Source organism: Argiope bruennichi, chromosome 1 (genome assembly GCF_947563725.1).
Source record: "Argiope bruennichi chromosome 1, qqArgBrue1.1, whole genome shotgun sequence".
Lineage (NCBI taxonomy): Eukaryota > Metazoa > Arthropoda > Arachnida > Araneae > Araneidae > Argiope > Argiope bruennichi.
In genome coordinates, this window is record NC_079151.1 from 125591885 (window position 1) to 125611698 (window position 19814).

General features: G+C 31.5%; 1 protein-coding gene across 1 annotated transcript; it reads right to left on the reverse strand.

The window, feature by feature from the left end:
• Positions 1-569: 569 nt before the first annotated feature.
• LOC129974991 (acetylcholinesterase-1-like) lies at positions 570-19293 on the reverse strand. The gene is made up of 5 exons (XM_056087844.1): positions 19118-19293; positions 9151-9715; positions 7100-7411; positions 4771-5401; positions 570-717 (listed from the first exon to the last, which is right to left on the reverse strand). The coding sequence occupies exons 2-5, from the start codon at positions 9689-9691 to the stop codon at positions 570-572; spliced, it is 1632 nt and encodes a 543-aa protein (XP_055943819.1). The 5' UTR covers positions 9692-9715; positions 19118-19293.
• Positions 19294-19814: the final 521 nt, after the last annotated feature.

Consider the following 19814-nt stretch of genomic DNA (forward strand, 5'->3'; position numbering starts at 1 on the left):
TATAATATTTTTGTCGAAACTAAATGCTGATGCAATAATATGGTTAATATATTGCGCAACATCTTTGTGATATTAGAAAATGAGATAAGTTATATTAATGACCTGTTTTCAAATAACCTAAGAGTTATTTTAAGACTTTAAATCCTTGTCATCTGACGTAGGTGACACCTATAGATACAATAAGGTTTTCATTATATGCGAAAAGTGTGTGAAAAAGTTCAGTTTTCCTTTATAGAAATTCTACTATTGGTGTGTTTATTATAAAAATTGAATTTCATTTTCTCGGTTAAGTAGAATTCAGTACTTCTAATTAATTGTCATTTATATCGATATTTTATTTTTCTATTTCAGATTCCTTGTATTTTACCTTTAATTTATCACAGATTTCGATTAAGAAGAAAAATGAAACGCCAAAGAATAATATGACATTTTATTGAATTTCTTCTTATAAAGGTTCAAAATGATAAGACAAAAAAGTTTGAGTAACTCAGTACTCAAACTTCCAATAATATAGTATAATAACTCTTATTCAGAATCTTTAAGTATAGTAATAAAGTATGAATGAAAATTTACAATCCAAAATAATCCCTCATAACATTGCAATTTTCGAGATGAGGGCCTGTTCCATAATTATCTCCTTTAAAATCTGTGTCTATGTACACAAATGTAGGATTTCCCTTGGAGTACTTTGGCCAATTGAAGGAATCGCTTGGTTTCCTACATGTAAAAGAAAACATTAATAAATAAAATCTAAAACATGAAACAAATGACTATAATTAGATTTATCGCATTTTAAATTTATTAACAAGGTAAAAGTACAGGTTGGAAAAATTGGGTTCAGGGTTATATTATCAACGGATGATTCTTGATTTAAATTATTTTTAGGTTAGTTTCACGCTTTTGTAATTAAATTGTATTTATATATTTTTTGTATATGCTTGTAGTTTTAAGTACATCGTTTTTTAAGTAGTTTTTTTAAACCTGTTTTCGACCGATTATTTTAAACGATTCATTTTATTTACTTAGTGTTTGATGCCTTTAAAATGAAACATTGTTAATGAATCGATCTGTTCATGATGAATCTGAGAAAATTTTGTTGACAAATTCTTGAGATATTACATAAATTAAGAAAGATATTCTTTAGTGCCCATAAAGTTTAAACGCTCAGTGACTCTGTTATCAGCAATCATATTATAAAAAAATGCTTTGTTTCAGTAAAAAATATTATTATATTAATTGCAGATTAATTCTTTCCACTTTAATTTAAAGCATAAATTCTACTGGAGCTAACAGAAAATGAGAGAGATACGTATTACGTTATGACTGAAGGCCTTTATAATATTATGAGTGAATTATATGACTATCAAAATTTGAAGTTTTAAAATATTTTGATGAAGAATCTATTAAAGTAGGAATTGCGTAAAATATTTAATTATTAAAATTTAAACAAACATTAAGATTGGCGAACCGGTTGGTCGCCAAAGGCGGCTAGTATTTAATATAATGGTAGTATGCCTTTGGGATTTTTTCATTCATTAAAATATTAAAACACGATAGCAACCCATTTCTGAATAAATAGCTTCCTAACTTTTGTCATGTCTTATATACTAGTTAATTGTTATCATCATTAAGCAGTGGATCCGCATATCTATCAAAGAACTGGCTTCATATCCTCTAGATCATGGTCTGATGTTCGATTATTTAAATTTAAAAAAATTTGTTTATATTAAATCAACGATTTAAAAATAGGTTTTTTTTTTTTATGTGGCTCAATTTTTATGCAAATATATATATAAGGATTCAGCTTGTATGTGAATCGTGACGATAATTTAATTTTTAAATGCAAAATAATTGTAATTTTAATGGTGATAAATAATTTAAATTACTATTTTCATCTTTAAATTATTAAAAGTTTTTAATTTGGAAGTTTCAGTAATGACACATTTGTTCTAATCTGTGAAACCATGTTTGTTTCTGAAATTAAAGAGAGCAGACGATAATTTGTTAAATATATAAGCAAACATTTTTGTTTTAGATAGTCGAAAAGAAGTAGACAAAACAAGTGTTAAACTATCGAAAGCGCTTCAAGATAGCCTCACATTTTAATGATAATTCAAATTCAAACGAACGCTATTGAAATAAACACAGACACTTATTTCAATACCTAGATGACATGTGCATAAGAATAACAAAACATAATAGAATCAAGAACCCAAACGAGGAACAGTTAACAGAACATACTAGAAGTTAGAATAAGAGCATATAAAAATAATAACAAACAAACGTTGCTTTGTTGAGACCTTTTTTGTATGAAAAAGGGGAGATTAGAGTGGAAAGATCCAGTTTTCGTCTGATCTTTTTGTTAAAAATATGAATCGAAGTGTAACAGATTATTAAAAAATTAAATTCTTATGATGTCCTCTAAAGGGGAATTGCGTTTGGAGTCCAAGATCATGACCCCCACCCCCAACCATAGACGATATTTTGTAGTTTGAAAGGAATGCTGATCGCATTGGAACAGTTAATCGAGCTATAATATATGATGATGATAATATGATTGAAAGAAAAAAAAGATGAATCAAAACTGGTTACCTAAAAGATTAAATAAATTTTTATTTTATAAGCCATATTTTTGTGGCCTTACATATCAATATTAATAAATATTGCATATATATTTTTAAAAATACTTTCACTGATGAATAGTCAATTCGTCGTCAGACACACTCCTGAAAAGTCACTGCTATAAACACAGGGCATAAAACATTCTATACATTTTAGTTTAGATGGTGTGTCTGTGAAGGAGTACTATATGTTTGTGGCTGCACAACATTTCTACCACTATTTGTATCAAGGTAGTATTGTATCATACCTTATTTATTACTAATATTTTTATATTGATGTTGTATATGTATATTATATATATAAAGTCGATTGTAAATAAAGTTAGTTGGCTCAAACTTGCTTATCTTGTCTGAATGGCTATCCAACCATCTACATGTTATATATTATCAAAAGACTTGCAATATACTCTATAAATTATTTACTTATCTGCATACTCAAGAGTATTATGTGGCCGAAGCTTCACGTTGTGATAAATTTAATATTGCCGGTTGACAGTCATGGATGTGTTAATTACGGTTTGCACAAGTACGTACTTTTATTTTTTTTAAAAATGATTCACTAGTTTGAACATTTCAGCTCTAATTTTGCAGTTAAAATAACTGCGTCTAACGGCTCAGTTTAGTCCGAAACGTCTTATTCCTGGTATATTTGTTGCTTTTTATCGATCCCTAACTCTTACAGAAAATCTCTGTACCCAAGATTATATTCTTGAGCATGATTCCCTCCTAAAATGTTTGTATCTCCTCCCCGATGGAACAATCTCTTCAAAGCCCAAAAAGGAAGACAGCAACCGGCTTTGAGAAAACCTAGGGTCGATTCTTAACATCGTACTAATCGGAATTTATAAACTCGAAGCCATTCCCGACGCCAAGCCCAAGAAGTGATAGGGGTGACGAATATTTTGCGAACGGTTATTACGTAACCAATATCAAAAAGTCACAAATACCAGTGATCAATACTTTTCAAAGAGGGGTGTGATTCAAATCTTTGATACGATCTTACTGGTGATATTTCATTACAGGTCTTGGATCACGATAGAAAGTAACAATAGATACGATCTGTCCAATGGAAGCTCTCGATCGAAATAGAAAAGGAAAAATCTGTTCGTATCATTGAATTGCATATCACTGAAATTTATCGGAGCTGTGACTTCACTGGAAAGTAACCGCTCCACTTCATGGGAGTGACCTTGATTTTCCGATATTCGCATTTGACCATGCACTATTCCATAAAGATAATTTTTAATTGCTTGTGACATGACTTTGATTGCATATATTCTGTTTATTGCTGGTGCCATCTATTGGCAGAATATAGAACTAAAGTAAACATTTTAAAGAAATGACATATATATTTAATTCAAATTTTTCAGAAAATAGTTTACTCCAATAAAGAAATTAAATAAAAAGTTTTGAAAAAAAATCAAATTTATGAAGCAAGCTGAAATAGATAAATTAATTCAATCACACGTTACTTAAATTAGTAAATTAAGTATTAATTACAATTAATAATTTTTATATTTAATACTAAGTAATAATTTTTAATTAATAATATGGTTGAAATAACAGATATTTGGAACAAATATTTAAAAATAACAATAATAAAATTTTTTGTTATTCAAAAAATCGTGGATTATGTATCTCTAAGAAGTCACCCCTTCACTTGATCATTAGAGGATTATCCACTTAAACGGTTAGCTACCGACCGGTACTACACCACCTGTTTAATGGGTCGTTTATATGGCCAATATGTCTGTCTGTGAACTGGAAACAAGAAGCAAACAGAGCTGCAATAGCTTCTGATGAAGTGCTTGCCGTTGGGCGGTGGAAGGATCAAGCAGTAGGCATTAGGGAGGGTAACTTGAAGTTCTGAGTATCACTACAAACACGGTCTTGGTACATTCTTTCCATCCATAGAAGGTGAGCCACTGAGCGAATTAATCGCTGAACATAATAACGAAAGAAATTTCGTATACTTTACGTATAAACAAATTATAGGTTACTATTCTACACAATAACTTTTTAGAGCATAGTACACAGAGGCATTCTATGCTTAAACTGTATTCATCTGCTATTTAATAAAATAATTCGTATTCTATGAAATAACCAATTTTTGTACTGTGCCAGCAATCCTTACTTTATAATTACTTACCCAGTCTTTGCAAAATTTGTCCAGACCTCGATCATTTTCTTGCTTAATTCCAACTCAGTAGGCTCATAAAGTTGAGGTTTTCTAATTGGTCGTCCGAAAACAAACTGGACCTCTTCAGCGTGTGCTACTCCCATCCATGGAGACCAGAGAGTATTACTAGGTCTGTGAGAAAACAAATAATAATAGACATCATTGTTCCGATCAGCATAGCTCTCGGCAAAGTAGGCTGTCTTGCACAGAAGACTGCTGTCACCAGATGCAGTGTAGACTTGCCTCTTGATGGTATCATAGTCATCATCTGGTACACTACCTAGATAGTGATCAACATATTTTTCAGGATTGCCAAATCCTTGAAAAATGCTTCGAATCATATCCTCTGCTAGCGTTTTGTTGATGATTGGATTCTTATCTCCGAAGAATCCAAATATGTCGGGTTGTTTTGTGGTGATCTGAAAAGATCCTTCATCTTTGTTGTTACCGATCAGCAGGGGAACGTTATGGAAGTTGCCTTTACGAATTTCTTCCAAGGTATTCCTGGGCAGCAGATCGTCACCGTATTGCGGGAAGAAGGACCGGGGAATCGTAGGATTGAAAGACCAAAGGGCATAAGCAAGGTCAATAGCATTTTTGCCTAAAATATCGAAGATGAAGGAAAGGAAAGCATGAAATAAATTAATCTTAGACAATAGATAATAATTGATATGAGTTAGAAAAGTAGAATCAAAAATGATATCACTTTTTTTTCTGGTGCATGAGTCATTCTTGGTTGTTGTTTATTGGCGCAAGAGCCATATTTCTCTAAGCTGCGTCAAATATATGGTAAAATTTAAGAGAAGATGATATATAGGGTTGGCATGAAATAACATGTTTGGAGGCTTCTACAGCTAAAACGAATGAATGAAATGAAACCATATTTTATATAAAGACTGTAAAAGACATAGAAAGATGAAATCAGCAAAAAAATAGTACTAAAAGTTGTCGATAGGAGAGATATTGGCTCTGCTGTCTCGTTCGAACGAATTAATTTGCATATCGAGATGGATTATGTAAGTTACAGCCGCGACATGCATTCCTTGTAAAAGTGGAAAAGGAACCGATCTATTAGCAGTCCATTTTTGACTATCGATGTGTCCTCGACTGTTGATGTGTGTTTAATATGGGCCTAAATATCTCAGCATGTTTTACTTGTGAAACTATTCTACACTAGACAGTGTAATGTCGTGACTGCTCTTAAGCAAACCTGCACTTGAAGCGGAACATAAGACGAGCTGTTGTGAACATCAAAACTGGCAGTTTACAAACAGCAGTGGAGAATGCCATATACTATATGGAATATGTTGTACGCAGGGAAGGTCAGAATATTGAAAACGCTGGACGGCGTCCAGGGGACCGTGATGTTGATGAATAAAAGATAATTTCCTGCAAATTTCACGTATTCATTCATAACTGTACTCCCACAGCGCCAATATTTTTCCTATCGGCAACTTTTGGTACTAATTTTTTTTCCTGTGGAATTCATTTTTCCATGCCTTTCACAGTCTGTATATGAAATGTGGTTTCATTTCGTTCATTCGTTTTAGCTCCGGTTACCGCCAAACTAGGAAAGTTATTTTATGACCATCCTATTTATTTTGTTAAAATATAAAATCAAAGGAACAGATGTAAAAAAAATGCATAAAATATCATAATTCAAAAATGAGTGAAAAAAGAATAAAAACCTACAAAATCAAAATGTACTAAATTAGATTATAAAAACAAATCGTTCTAGCCAAAGGGCTAGTGCCATAAAATTTAAGCAATGAGAAAAGAAAACAAAAATAATAAGAAAAAGAATTTCAAAAAGACACTCGAGGTGAGATAGGGAATACCGGAAAAATATATTTTTTTCAATTTTGGACGAACCTTTTTTCAAGTCGCTGAAAGTTCATAATGTTAATCCAAAAATCATCGCTAATTTTACAGATATCTCCATGAAACTTTTCCCTATGTTTTTATTATGATGTAGCGTGCATCACTAGGGTGCTGGACTATTTGACCAACCTACTTTATTTTATTTTTTTTGTAACTTCCTAATTTAGTCGCCAGGAACGCTGTAATCTATTTCAATAAATTCAGCTTAGTCTCTTTACTACAAGTACACTTTCCTTCCCTTGCGAGAGGCTGTTTTGAATTTGAAGGGCTTAAAAGGACTTATTAAAAACAAGGACTAAATATATTCCAGTGAAATTATTTTTACTTGTGACAACCTCCTTCCAAACAATTATTAACTTCTTATTTCAGTAAGTTAAATTACAGAGTTTATAATTTAAAAAAATGATAATTGCATTACTTCGTAGGCAGCTGACTACAGATTCTGGGTCATTCTCAATCGTCTTATCTTCAGATGCACAATCAACAGCTTCGGCTACACGCTGACTGAGAGCCAGATTATGTTCAAGTTGATTATTTTTGGGGAAAAGGGCTGCACCACTTTGCAGAATAGCTTTGCTGAACAGACCCTTGGCAAGGGGTGAAGTAGAGAGGTAACTTATAGCTATAGATCCTGCACTTTCGCCATGCACAGTGATTCGTTGCTTGTCACCGCCAAATGATTCGATATTATCATTCACCCATTGCAATGCCATTACCATATCGTACATGCCTGAAATGAAATGAAACGAAAAAATGCTGTTAAATACTTCTTATTGCTTCTTGGATTTTTGTATACAAGGCAGAAGACACTTTTTTAAAATAGCAAAATTTTATAGTGAGAAATTTTAATTTAGATTTGGTTCATTTAACCCTCTCGTATCCAAAATCATTCGGGTTCAAAATGCTGGAACACCTGAGTTTTTATAAAAGATAAGAAAGATTCTGTGCCTCACCTAAAAATAACCACAATAACTTTTTGCGTTCTTAAGGCGTTGATATAAAAATGAGAGCGCTATTTAACTAATTATCAAATCTATTTACCTTAACTATCAAAACTACTCAACTAACTATGCCTGAAGACCTTTTGAGAATTTGTAACTCCCCCCCCCTCCCCCCAGTCTCCCAAACACAAGTGGGCGAACATATCTATGGAACAAATTATGTGCTGTGTTATAAAGCATATAAATAGCGTCATAACAGCGTAAACATATAAATAGCGTCCAAGTCTTATTTTTCAACTTCGCCTAAATATCTATTCTGACAAATATAAGAACTTTCCAAGAACTGATGTATGCGCATGGTATGGTCTGGTATTTTCTGGCGCATGAGCCAAATAGCAAAATGAAATTCTTGCATTGGCTTATATATGAGTGTCTACTCTAACCATGTCCCACCTGTTAATTTCTGAACAATTTAGAATTTGGTATATATTTCTAGTTGTAAAAATACCTTAAATGGTATAAAAAAATATACTTCTGAAGAAAAAAAAGAGATTTCTAACTTTTTTAAGCATTTTTTTTTTTTATATTGTTAGTCAGTATGTAAAAAATATTCTACTAAATCAAATTAAAAACAGAAAACGTTTCTATTCTTCTGCGATCAAATATCATCGATTTATGAAGATTTAATATTTCATCACTTTTGACTAATTAGAGCTATTAATTAGTCAAATTAGCCACTTCTATGAATTAGAGTCCGCTGATAGACACATCGTTCTTGCACCAGACGTTGAACCGATCTGAAATCGTCTAAAATAGTAATATTCTAAATCTCATAACTTAAATAGTTAATGATTTAACACCATTGGATTTCTTTTCATACGGCTAAAGTCAAAGCTCTATGCCAACAAACCCACAAGCACGCTTGCATTGAACGAGGAAATTCAAAGCTGCATTCACGAAATGCAGCCACATTTACGCAAAATGGTCATGGAAAATTCGACAAGAGTGTGTATGCGCCAGCAAAGCCGTGGAGGTCATTTTCCCTATGTGTTATTCCACACATAACTCTATCCTGTGTATTTTATAATTCAATAAAATTATAACGATTTTGAGAATTTTTTTTTATTTAATTCAAATATTTCGTCATCATGTTGCTCTATTGTGTAACGCACTATTTTTACTAACCCTAAACTATCAGATGTCAAAGTTTTTTTTTTAATAAGGTTGCCAACACTTTACTGCACGCATGGTGGCAAATTGAAATCTTGCGTTCATTTTGGGACACCCTTTATTTGCTTATCTCTAATGACTTAGAAATCAATTGTTGTGGATATTCTGTGTAATTAAAGGACATAATTTGACATGTTAGACCTATTAAAAGCACATATTTTATCCTATATCTAGAAGTCTTACTATTTTAGTAGAGATGTTATAAAGGTATGTTGAAGAAGTTGCTCTTTTTCAAGTTTTTCCACAGCATGAGAAATGAAGTTTCCTATTTAGATGAGAGGTATTTAATTTGTCTTACCTGCATTTCCAGGGGCATCTTCCGAATTAGATGTCAGAAATCCAAAAACACCCAACCGATAATTTATGGTTACCACAATCACGTTCCCGTAGGTTGCGAGTGCACTTGCATCATAAACTTCCATCCGATTGGATCCATAAGTAAATCCTCCACCGAAGAGCCAAAACAAAACTGCCAAATTACTTCCGTTTTTGGCGTCGGCAGGAGCGTAAATATTCAGATAGAGACAATCTTCGCTTTTGCCTGGCAGGTGGTCAACCCAAGGAAAGGGATATTCCATGTACTGAACACAGGCTGGAGGCATATTGGTGGCTTCCAAGGTTTCGGTCCATGCCTTCACAGGCCTTGGTTTCTTGAATCTCAGGTTTCCGATTGGAGGCTCGGCAAAGGGTATGCCTAAAAATATTTCTACTGGATCTTCGTCGACGTAGTTCAAAAATCCTTGGACCGGTCCTGAATATGTGTCTACCAACTTGTCCAAATGACAAGAGTTCGCTGCTACAAATATCGAAATCAATGTGAAAAGTGATGTAATCTTCATTTCTGATTATAAATTCCTCGAGATCTAAAAAATAAATTTCAAAATCAAACCGTGTAACGAATTTGTCCATTTTTACATTTTCACTGTATAATTTGTTTATTCTTCATTCCCTTCTCAAGTCAAGAGGAACGTAATATCGTCTCTTTTAGCGACTTTAAGCACATTATGACGATTAAATTTATTTTTCAAAATAAGATTAGGTACTGAATAATGTTTTAACTAATAACATTGGAAAAAAATTGCAATACGAAGTGGTATAAAAATAATTTTTGCTATGAATCTTTTAGGAATTATTGCCGAAAAAATGTCGATAAACACTGAATTTTCACTTTGTTTTTAAATAATTACAATTTGAATAAAAGGAAAACCAGTGGGAGGGGTTTCTTCAAAAGTTTCTCTCATAAATTAATAAATTATCATGCCAGAGAATGGCGTACATAGCAATGGCTCACAGTAGTTAGGAAATATTAATTTTTGGCTTGAATATAGCATTTTTAGTGAATCGATTCTATCATCCCTCACCAGTTATTTGGTGATTTATCCCTGGCATGCGTTAGTAGTATCCAAAAATTTGTGTTTTAGACTTGCTTTTCTCAACCGATCGAGAGAAAAATTTGACACAAAACTGCACTTCTAATCATAAATTCCCATTTCAGATTTGATATATTGAAGTCATAGTGGTTTTAAGTTATCGCGTTTACATATTTCAGAAAGTACAGACCGATAGACAGTCAATCCGTTGTTAAATTTAGCTTAAACTTTGACACGTGTCTACCGTATAGATGTTAAATCTGTGTACCGGAATTTTATTTATCTAACTGACTTCGTTTTGTAGTTATCGTGTTAGTTTATATCGAACAGCCAGGACTTTCTCTAAACAGATTTAAATCAAAATTTGATAAAGATCTGCAAATTTAGTGTAAAGACTGTATAACAAATTTCAGCCTCCCAGCTAAAAGCATTTTTGAGTTATCTTTTTGAGTTACATTTTCCAGAAATGTGTTTTTCGAATTTAGGTTGAGGTCTAAAACGTGGAGATTTTTCAAAATCTGGAGTTCCTATTTTTTGATGATTATAATATTTTTACTATACTACGTATAGATAAAGTTTTTAAAAAAAGATTTTAAGGAGCACATTTGAAAGATACCTGTTCTAAATTGCTTCTACGCTCAACAGCTTGTACTAAAAACTAAAATCAATTGCTTCCCTTAAAAAAACAAAACAAAAAGGTAAATGTGTATTTTATTAGCGCTCAATCGGGATAGGTGGTTGGTCATTCTTCCTGTAAGTAAAAGTATCCCAATTCTGTACATTAGGTTTAACCTCTTGAAGTTTGTTTTGCTTTTCAAGATTCTTCTCTGTTTGCTAGTTAGAATAATGCTAAACATTCTGAAAAGCACCTTCAAAATATTTAGATTTTTTACACTTCTTCCTCATATATAAATCATATGAACGTAATATGAATTTATATCATAAATTACTTCCCAAAACTGCATTTCATTAACAAATGAATAAGTATATTTTGTAAAAGGATTCAAATGCATATTTTTCTTTTTGAAGAAGTGGACGCACCTATTCTTCTCGGGAGAGATAACGTGACCATTGTTATTGCATCAAGCACCGCTTTATTGACTGCCTTTTGCAGTTCTCGCTCTATTAAATTCATGTTTTTGCCTTGGCATGAAATTTGCAAATCCTCAAAATAAAGCATTCCATGAATAGATGGTGATGAATGTGATAAAAATTGTCCAAGATTAACTATAAAGTGAGTGACGCTGAGAACACTTCCTTACGGAGCTCCCTTAAAGGGATGGAGATAAAAATTGGCAACACAAAAAGTTCGATGAGATTTTTTTTTTTTTTTTTTGCAAAAATAAGGGCGCGTTACCCCTAAAGCCCAAATTAAAAAGTACCAAAAATATAACGTAGCGTTATGCAAGGCCATATGCTTTCTAAGTATCGAAGCCCATGGAAACAAGGCAGTTCCTTCTGACAAATGCGTTACATGTTTGAGTTTCCAGTAGTAAAGGCACAATCAAAAGGATCATATCACCAAGGATAATGAAATATTTGGGAAGTTGGGAGAAAAGATTATTCAGACTATTTTGATCAACAGAAATATTTGGTGAAAGATATAGTCTGCAGACTGTACATAATGAAATGGACGTATATTTGGACAGCCATTGCATGCAAAGGAAAATTTAAAATTAATAAAGATAAAGGGAATGTGCTCGAGATCAACAAAGCTACTCTCCTTCCAAAACTCTACTGCCTATAGAATTTGCCTTTTTTCCTTTTTTCCTTATTTTATGATTATTCTTGCTTTTTTTTATGACTCTATTGTCTTTTTTTTTGTGAGATTGTAATGACTTAATAGAATTATGTTGTCTCACTTTAAATAGATTTCCTGGAGAGAATAATGGAAGAGGTATCGTTGATTTCCTTAATTTCATTTTTAATTCCTCGAAAGTTCTAAAAAACAATACTAACTATGCAAAAAAAAAAAAAAAAAAAAACCACGAAGCTTAAGATTTTTCAGTACCATAATGAAGAGTCTATTTCACTAGCCTAAGGACAGAATATCATTACATGATGGATTTTTATAAATAATTAATTCAACATTTTGAGCATCCTCTGTTACTTTTTTTTCAAAAAATCATTTTTAACTGTTGGCTGATTTTGTAAAAGTTTCCTATCTTTTTTTAAAGCAGCGAGACTGGCTTTTTTAGTTGTTTGGTTCCTTTTACAAATTCAGATTTTGTTGTTGTTATTTGTTGCTTTATTTGACCATTTATGTGTAGGAAGCGATGATATATTTTTTAAAGGAAAACTGGAAAGAGTTTTAGGTGGTACTTCTACGGATTGTGATAAGGTAAAAGGTATAGGCGTCCTTGACACATTTGAATGGAATGAAGTTCTGAATTCTGCATTATTCGGGTTTGAAATAAATCCACAATGTACACGGATTTGATAGCGGAAGAATATGTAAATCCTGATTTGGGTGTGCGTTCGACAATTAATTTCCTGGCTTCTTAAAACGAAATATTTCTGCGCATTTTAGTAGTTAGAATTTCTTTCTTCCTAAAACCTATTGAGGACAATATCTTGAAAAAACTGGATGAACTCCTTTGCAATTCCTACATTTAACTTCATCTTAGATGCTTCCCGAAGACGAACATTTGGCAGGTAATTATGTACCTTGGTAAGCTCACTATGAGTATCCGATTTTTTGATATTTGATGCATCTGACTGGGTTAGGAATATATGGTTTGACGAGGCATATTAAATGGCCTGCCTTTGTTGACTTTGGTAATTCAGTAGTGGGAAAAGCTAAAACCACAAACTGTGTAGGGATTTATTTACCATCACGTTTAATGTGAATACGAGTAGCTGTGCAAACTTTTTGGTCAAACAATTTATTAATAAATACGGATTCTGTATGGGTTTTAAGACCATGTTCGGATATTACTCCACTTGAAAAAGATCAGATACCTATGTACAAACATGTTGACTTTAATACTACCTAATGTGATTAATTTGCTGCTTGGGTTGGATCAGTGCTTCTATGAGTAAATCATCAGATTTCAGGGGTTTTTTTTGTTGCATTTTTTACTTTTCTAAACAATGGTACAATCAAAAAGACTCATACAAAATACAGCACTGCCTACCACGAAGCTCAATAAGGGAAGACAGCCACAGGCTCTAGGTGTTTGCCAACTCCGGCATTTACGTATGTGCTAACCAGGGTCTATACACTTAAGAGTCACCTCAAGGAACGTTGACCACCCTTAACGCCAAGCCATAGAGAAGGACCTTTTCGTTTGATTCCCAGCAGACTAACTTAGTGCTTCAGATACTAGTCGAATTGATACACTGGGGAACAGCAATACACTCCCCGTCTAAGGAGTTGGTATGCAGGGCCAGCACGTGGGGATTTTTGGCTTATTCATGAGAAGCAGGAAGCAAACTTTCCAGTTTCTCTCTTTCCCTCACTTACCGTCGGAGGAAGGAAATACTAAAGCCAAAGACGCAAAAAGAAAAGAAAGAAAAGAAAAGTAGAAGACGGAGGGGAGGGTAAACTGAAAGGAGGCCAGACACTAAGTCCTCTGTGTCGTGAAGCTCGTCACACCAAAAAAAAAAAAAAAAAAAAAAAAGGGGGACGCTTCTGAGGGGAATTCCTCGAGAGAAAGATAAGAAATTCTTGTATTAGAAGAGGGTTTAAAATCAGTAATTTGATTTGACGAAACATCGCAACTCATTTAAAATTCGTCTCTTTTCTTTTAGATTGATGGCGGGCGATAAGATCGGGATTTAGGGTGCGTCACCAAAAGCGAAAGACTATTATGGACTATATTCTAACGTCACAAATTTCAGAGTGGCCGAATTCTGGATATTTGATAACTTTAATTTTGAAAGCAGCTGTGTCGGTGAAAGGCCAGACTTATCGTAAATTTTAATTTAAGTGAATTTTGAGGTTTTGAATTTGATTTGACATTTTCAGGAACATGTTTTTTATAAATATCAGAGTAAGTTCAATATTAGATTAAGAGGACTTATTTGTAGTTTTGTTTGGGTGGAGTATTTAACATAATTTTTGCAAGAACAATTTGCACAAAAGGGTCTTTAACAATGGTTGCATATGTTAAAGCGGGTGTGGGTGTTTGAGCTAAGTTTTTCGGCTGGCTTCAGAATAGGATAAGTTTTCTCTTACTTTAATTGATGCTTGTTTTGTAGTTACCAGTGTTCAGAAGATCGAGAAAAGGATGTATGATTGCTTGCACTGTTCATACACTTTTCTTATGCGGGACACTGCTGGCTATCATGGCCTTTCTCAGCACTGCGGTCGTAAGCGAGTATTCCACACAATTAGCATTAAAGAGGTCAAAACGCTGACATAGCAAACACTTTAGAGGGTTTGGAATATATTGTCGCACTGGCAATATATTTAATGTATTCTCTTTTTAAAAATTCTGATAACTTTGGATTATAAAATGCAAGGATGTAATGTTTAATGGAGAGGAGTTCTCTGTCCTCCGAATACTAATTTGGCGTAAATGTTTTTCCGCTTGTGATTTCAGTTCTACAGATATTTTCTCCAAAGGAACGTTAAACAATTCTCTACATGTGATTACACCTTTGGGATAATTTATTGACGTATGCGAACTAACAATCACAGGTATGGTAGCTAAAGATCTTAACCCTCTGACTGAACTGATACTCTGAAGTGAACTGATACTATATGTTATACAATAATAATATGTTATAATAAAAATCTGTAATTGTAAAAATAAACACTCTAAACTGTGAAAAACGCGGGATGCAATAAAAAATGGACTGATTGCCAACACAAGAAAATCACGGGATAAACGGCTGGAGAGTTAATTTTGTGATTTGTTGGTCTTGTTTTTTAGAACAGACTTCTATGTTAACTATATTTTCAAACTGTAAGAATGAAATGTTATGAATATTTGTAAATAATATATATTTTTTAAATTTATAAACGTTTTTTTCTTGTTAGATTGTAATATGCATAACTTTCTCAACTCTTTAATCGTCAAATAGATTAATGCATTTTTGTAACACATTAATTTAAAAAAATAAGCTAAATTTTGATGGTTTTCCATGATGATTTTTGTACTATAATATTTGGAAAGTTATCTTTTCACCATTTTAAAAGTTAAAAGATATTTTTTAAATATTTATTTAGTTATCGCTCAATTTTTTTCACCTAATTTTGACATTTTTTTTTTAATTAGCAACAGTGAATTTTCTTAATGTAACTAAAATGTAAACCCTTTTTTATTGTTTTATCAAATATTTAATCACGTGATTTATATATTATAGTTAAGAAAGAAAGAGCATATTTATTATTTTCGTAGTTTATACGAGAAATAAGAGTTCTGGCATGGTTTTTTAATGTTTATTGGTGCACATTTGGTGAAGTTGCGCCAAGCAAATGGTAAAGTCTAAAAGCAGAGGATAAATAATTTTACCGAAGTATAAGATGCAAATAAGCAGAGATAAAAGCGCATAAAATGATAATGCGATGATGAACAGTCAAAATTTCAATATCTGAAGATGTAACAATGATTCTACAACAGAAGTAGAATAAAGTTACAGTACCATGAAAGACAACGTGCAAAGATAAGGTAAATATTTCTGATAATTGCGTTTCTAATGGTATTGCGATGTTATTCGAGTCAACTGGATTTAAAAACTTTGTAATACAGTAAACAGAACAGGTTAAGGCTATTAAAATAGCGTGATTTTAATATTTGTTTTAATTTAATGCTTAAAAATGATTTGTTGAGAGATTCAAAAACATCAAGTAATACATAAGATATTTAGAACATCAAGTTATGCATGAAATTAAACGCTATCAATGTTACTGATAAAGCAATGGTAACTAAAAGCAACTAATTTAAGAATAAAATGTACATTAAAAAATCAATTTTTTCCCATTCGTCATGATCTTGCTGCTTTAGAAGCTATACGAGAATTAATGCGGTCAGATCAATATAAAAAATAGTAACAACAACAACCCCTAATTTTTGTAGTATAATCACATTTAATAAATAGATTTAATGTGATAAATACGAGTAATCACATTAAATAAATAAATTATATGCAGTGAAAATATAAATTATATACATCAGGTATACAGGGTATTCGGATTTTTATAGAGACTATATGCAGTGAAAACTTCAGATAAGAGAGTTCTAAAATGATAAGATAAAATAATAGTCAAAATTTGTAGTTTAAAAATATTAATTCTTTCGTGGAATTGTAAAACATTCTAAATTAGGTTTTTTAGCACAAGAACTATATTAAATTAGCGGATATATGTGATTAGAAACACATCTGAGTTTAATCCTAATTTATTTTCCTAATTTATTAAAAAAAGTGGAATAATTTTCCTAATAATCCAAATACTGATAAATTTACAATTTTTTTCACTTGTTGAGTTGTACATGTATTACAGCTATTTTGTAAAAAACGAAAATTAAAAATAATCGTCAAATAAACATCCATTGAAGAATTTAATTAAATTACATTTTATACTCAAAAGTATTATTACAGCTAATAAAACATTCAATATTATTTTTAAAACGAACTATGAACAAATAATATTTAACCTTTTAAAATTCTTATCAAATTACTTTATTCTAAATAAAATCGTCTGTTTACGAATTTTGTTAGAACAGAAACTAAAAATATTCTGTTCGAGCTTTTTGAATCGTTTGTCTTTATTTTACAATTTTTCATCTTAACATTATAATAGAATTTTTTGCGATATATTGTTCTTTTCGTGGATTTCCCGTGATTATTCGATATTATGTGTGTTTCATAATCCGATGTCTGATGATTAGGGCAATCAGAAATATTATGCTTACAAATATTATGAGGGATATTGTATTTATGAATTCGATGTCTATATTTCGCAATATATGTGGCGCCAACAGAAAACATTTGCATCACTGAAAAGTTCTATTTTTTTAAAAATAAAAATCGTTCCCTGCTCAAATGAAGTAGCTGAATCGAGTAAGTGTATTTATTCCTTTAAATATTTTATAATATAAAATATAAATTTCTTTTTCCTTAAGAAGTCTCTAGTATCGAAGCTATTAAGATGCTTTCATTTTTCCCTTGTGCTGTTCTTGTTTATTCTCAGAATTCTTAATTTTAATGAGCTGGCAAATCTCAGGATACTATAGGATGTTTATTAAAGGTAAAAAATTCCGCCCGGTGTCTTATTCAGATGCCGAAGGCATAGTGAGTTTAAATTTTATTGTCTAAAGTAAAGACCGGAGCAGCACGTTTGCAAAAGTTCGCCATTTCAGAATTCAAAAAAGATTTAGTAATCGTGAGTCACAAAAGTTCAAAAAGAAGTTCTTCAGTAAGAGTTGAAAGTGATATTTTGGATGGTGTATAGAATTGACCAGTAATAGTTGCATCGATTTGCGTGTCTTTTTAAAATATATTTTAAGATTATAGGGGAAAAAATCAATATTTCTGATAAGCAAGTAATTGAAATGATTTAGATTATTGGGGTAAAACAGTTTAGTTATTAACTCTTTGCACTGGGATGGCTTTTCTCAGGCACCATTCAAGATTGTGTATTATTTTGGGGTTTTATTGTTAAAAATACTTACAGAATGGTAAAAAGACGTAATTTAATTTTTCGGGGAAATTCAACTTAAAACATTTATAGATATTTATTTTTCGGAGCAATAAACAAGTCCTTGTATTAGGTGATTAATTATGCATCGAATTACTTTTCCTAGTGCAAAGAGTTAACAGATGCTACATATGATCTAATATTTTCTGACATTGGAACTAAAATTTTGATAAAAGTTTGTATTTTTGAGCTGCTGTTTTTATATTGAAATATTTTGAGAAAATAAGTTTCGCTATAATCCCAAAAATGATAAATTGTCCACGTTACCTTTGGATTTACAAAATGTTTTAAGATTCGCAAAATTATGGTAGTATTAGTAGTAAATTATTTAGAATACTTCAATATGTTAACTATTTAAAAAATTTATAATTTAAAGAATATTTTTCCTTTAATGGAATAATACTGTTGCGGCGATTTTGACTCCAAATATTTGTTTGGAAAATGCGAAGTTTCAAAGCTCTAAGAAGCCTTATTCGCTAGATATAAGGAAATTTCCAGAACTTTCGATTGTTCACCTTATCAGACAATAAAAGACAAACAACTGCTCTGAGGTTAGCGCTTAGTTGGCAGAATTATTCAACGTGGTTGAGCTTTACGAATTCTGTGATATTTTATTGTATAGTTCATATTCTGTTCGATTAAATTTCGAGTTATATGAGCATTATATTCTTGAATTCGACATTTCACTGTAAAAACTGTCTGAAAATTAAATTATTCTAATTTAAGAAACTAGTATCGTTATTCTTTTTTATGTGTAAGGCGGTATACGATACAACGATAGCAAGCAAAATTGTTTTTTATAAAAGACTACAAATTTGGATTTCTGGCTTAAGATGCTGAAATAGAATAAGCTTCATAAGAAAATGTTTAAAATTTATTTAATAGAAAAGGAAACAAAATAAAAATAGTAAAAAGCAAAATTGATGGTATCCAAAAAAGCAACTAAAATGCAAAGGAGTAAAAAGATACATTTCATGAACGATGCCAACATTTTAAATGTATATCAAAATATTTGGATTACACATGATAATAGAAAATGCATTTCTTTAAAATTAATTTTTATAATAGTTGCATGTTACCAGGGTTCTTAAATTACTCATCCTGAGCTATATAATCATGCAAAATCAATATAATTATCGTGAATACTAATAGAATTTGTGAGTCGTTCAATTTTTGATTACATCACTAGTATTTTTTATACTATCATATTAAAAAATGGTTTTGTGAGTTTTGAAAAATTGACTTACCTTGTTATAGTGAACAACTATGAAGTGAAGCTTATTTTTTTTATCTGTAAAAAAAGTTCACTACATAAACAACTGTTCTTATTTATAGGCGGAATAAGTTATATAAGCTTGATTGTTTAACCTGTTGACAAGAAATAATTGAAATTGAAGTGCCATATGCATCTGAAATTTAGAGCGTATGAATGAGTGAATTTGAATTTTTAAGGCACAGAAGCCATAAAAATTCAAATGAAATTAAAAATAAATAGTAATATAGCGAAGTAGACTATTATTCCTGTTTTTCGAATTTCTTAATGATGCAGTTTCGTGACATTCTCTCATCGCCATAAAAAGCTGAATCATTATGTTTGATGAGTTTTAAATATTCTTCATTGTAATCCATTGAAAAGTTAAATTTCAAAATTTTCCATACCCTACCATGCTATTTTTTTTTCGTGTTTACAATTTGAAAAGCATATCCGAACATAATGGAATAAGTTTTCAAAGGCAAAGTGTTCCATTAACTATTTGACTTAAAATAGTTAAATGATTAAGATTAAATGAGTCGAACACTTTCCTGTTTATTGTTTTCGTTTCCGTGTTCCGAGGACAGAGGACGTGATGGGAGGAAGTCATGCATACGAAATGTGTCCTCTATACAGAATCGTCTTAATAGTCGGTAGCTAAATTATAAAAATCTTATTTGGTTTTTTTCATG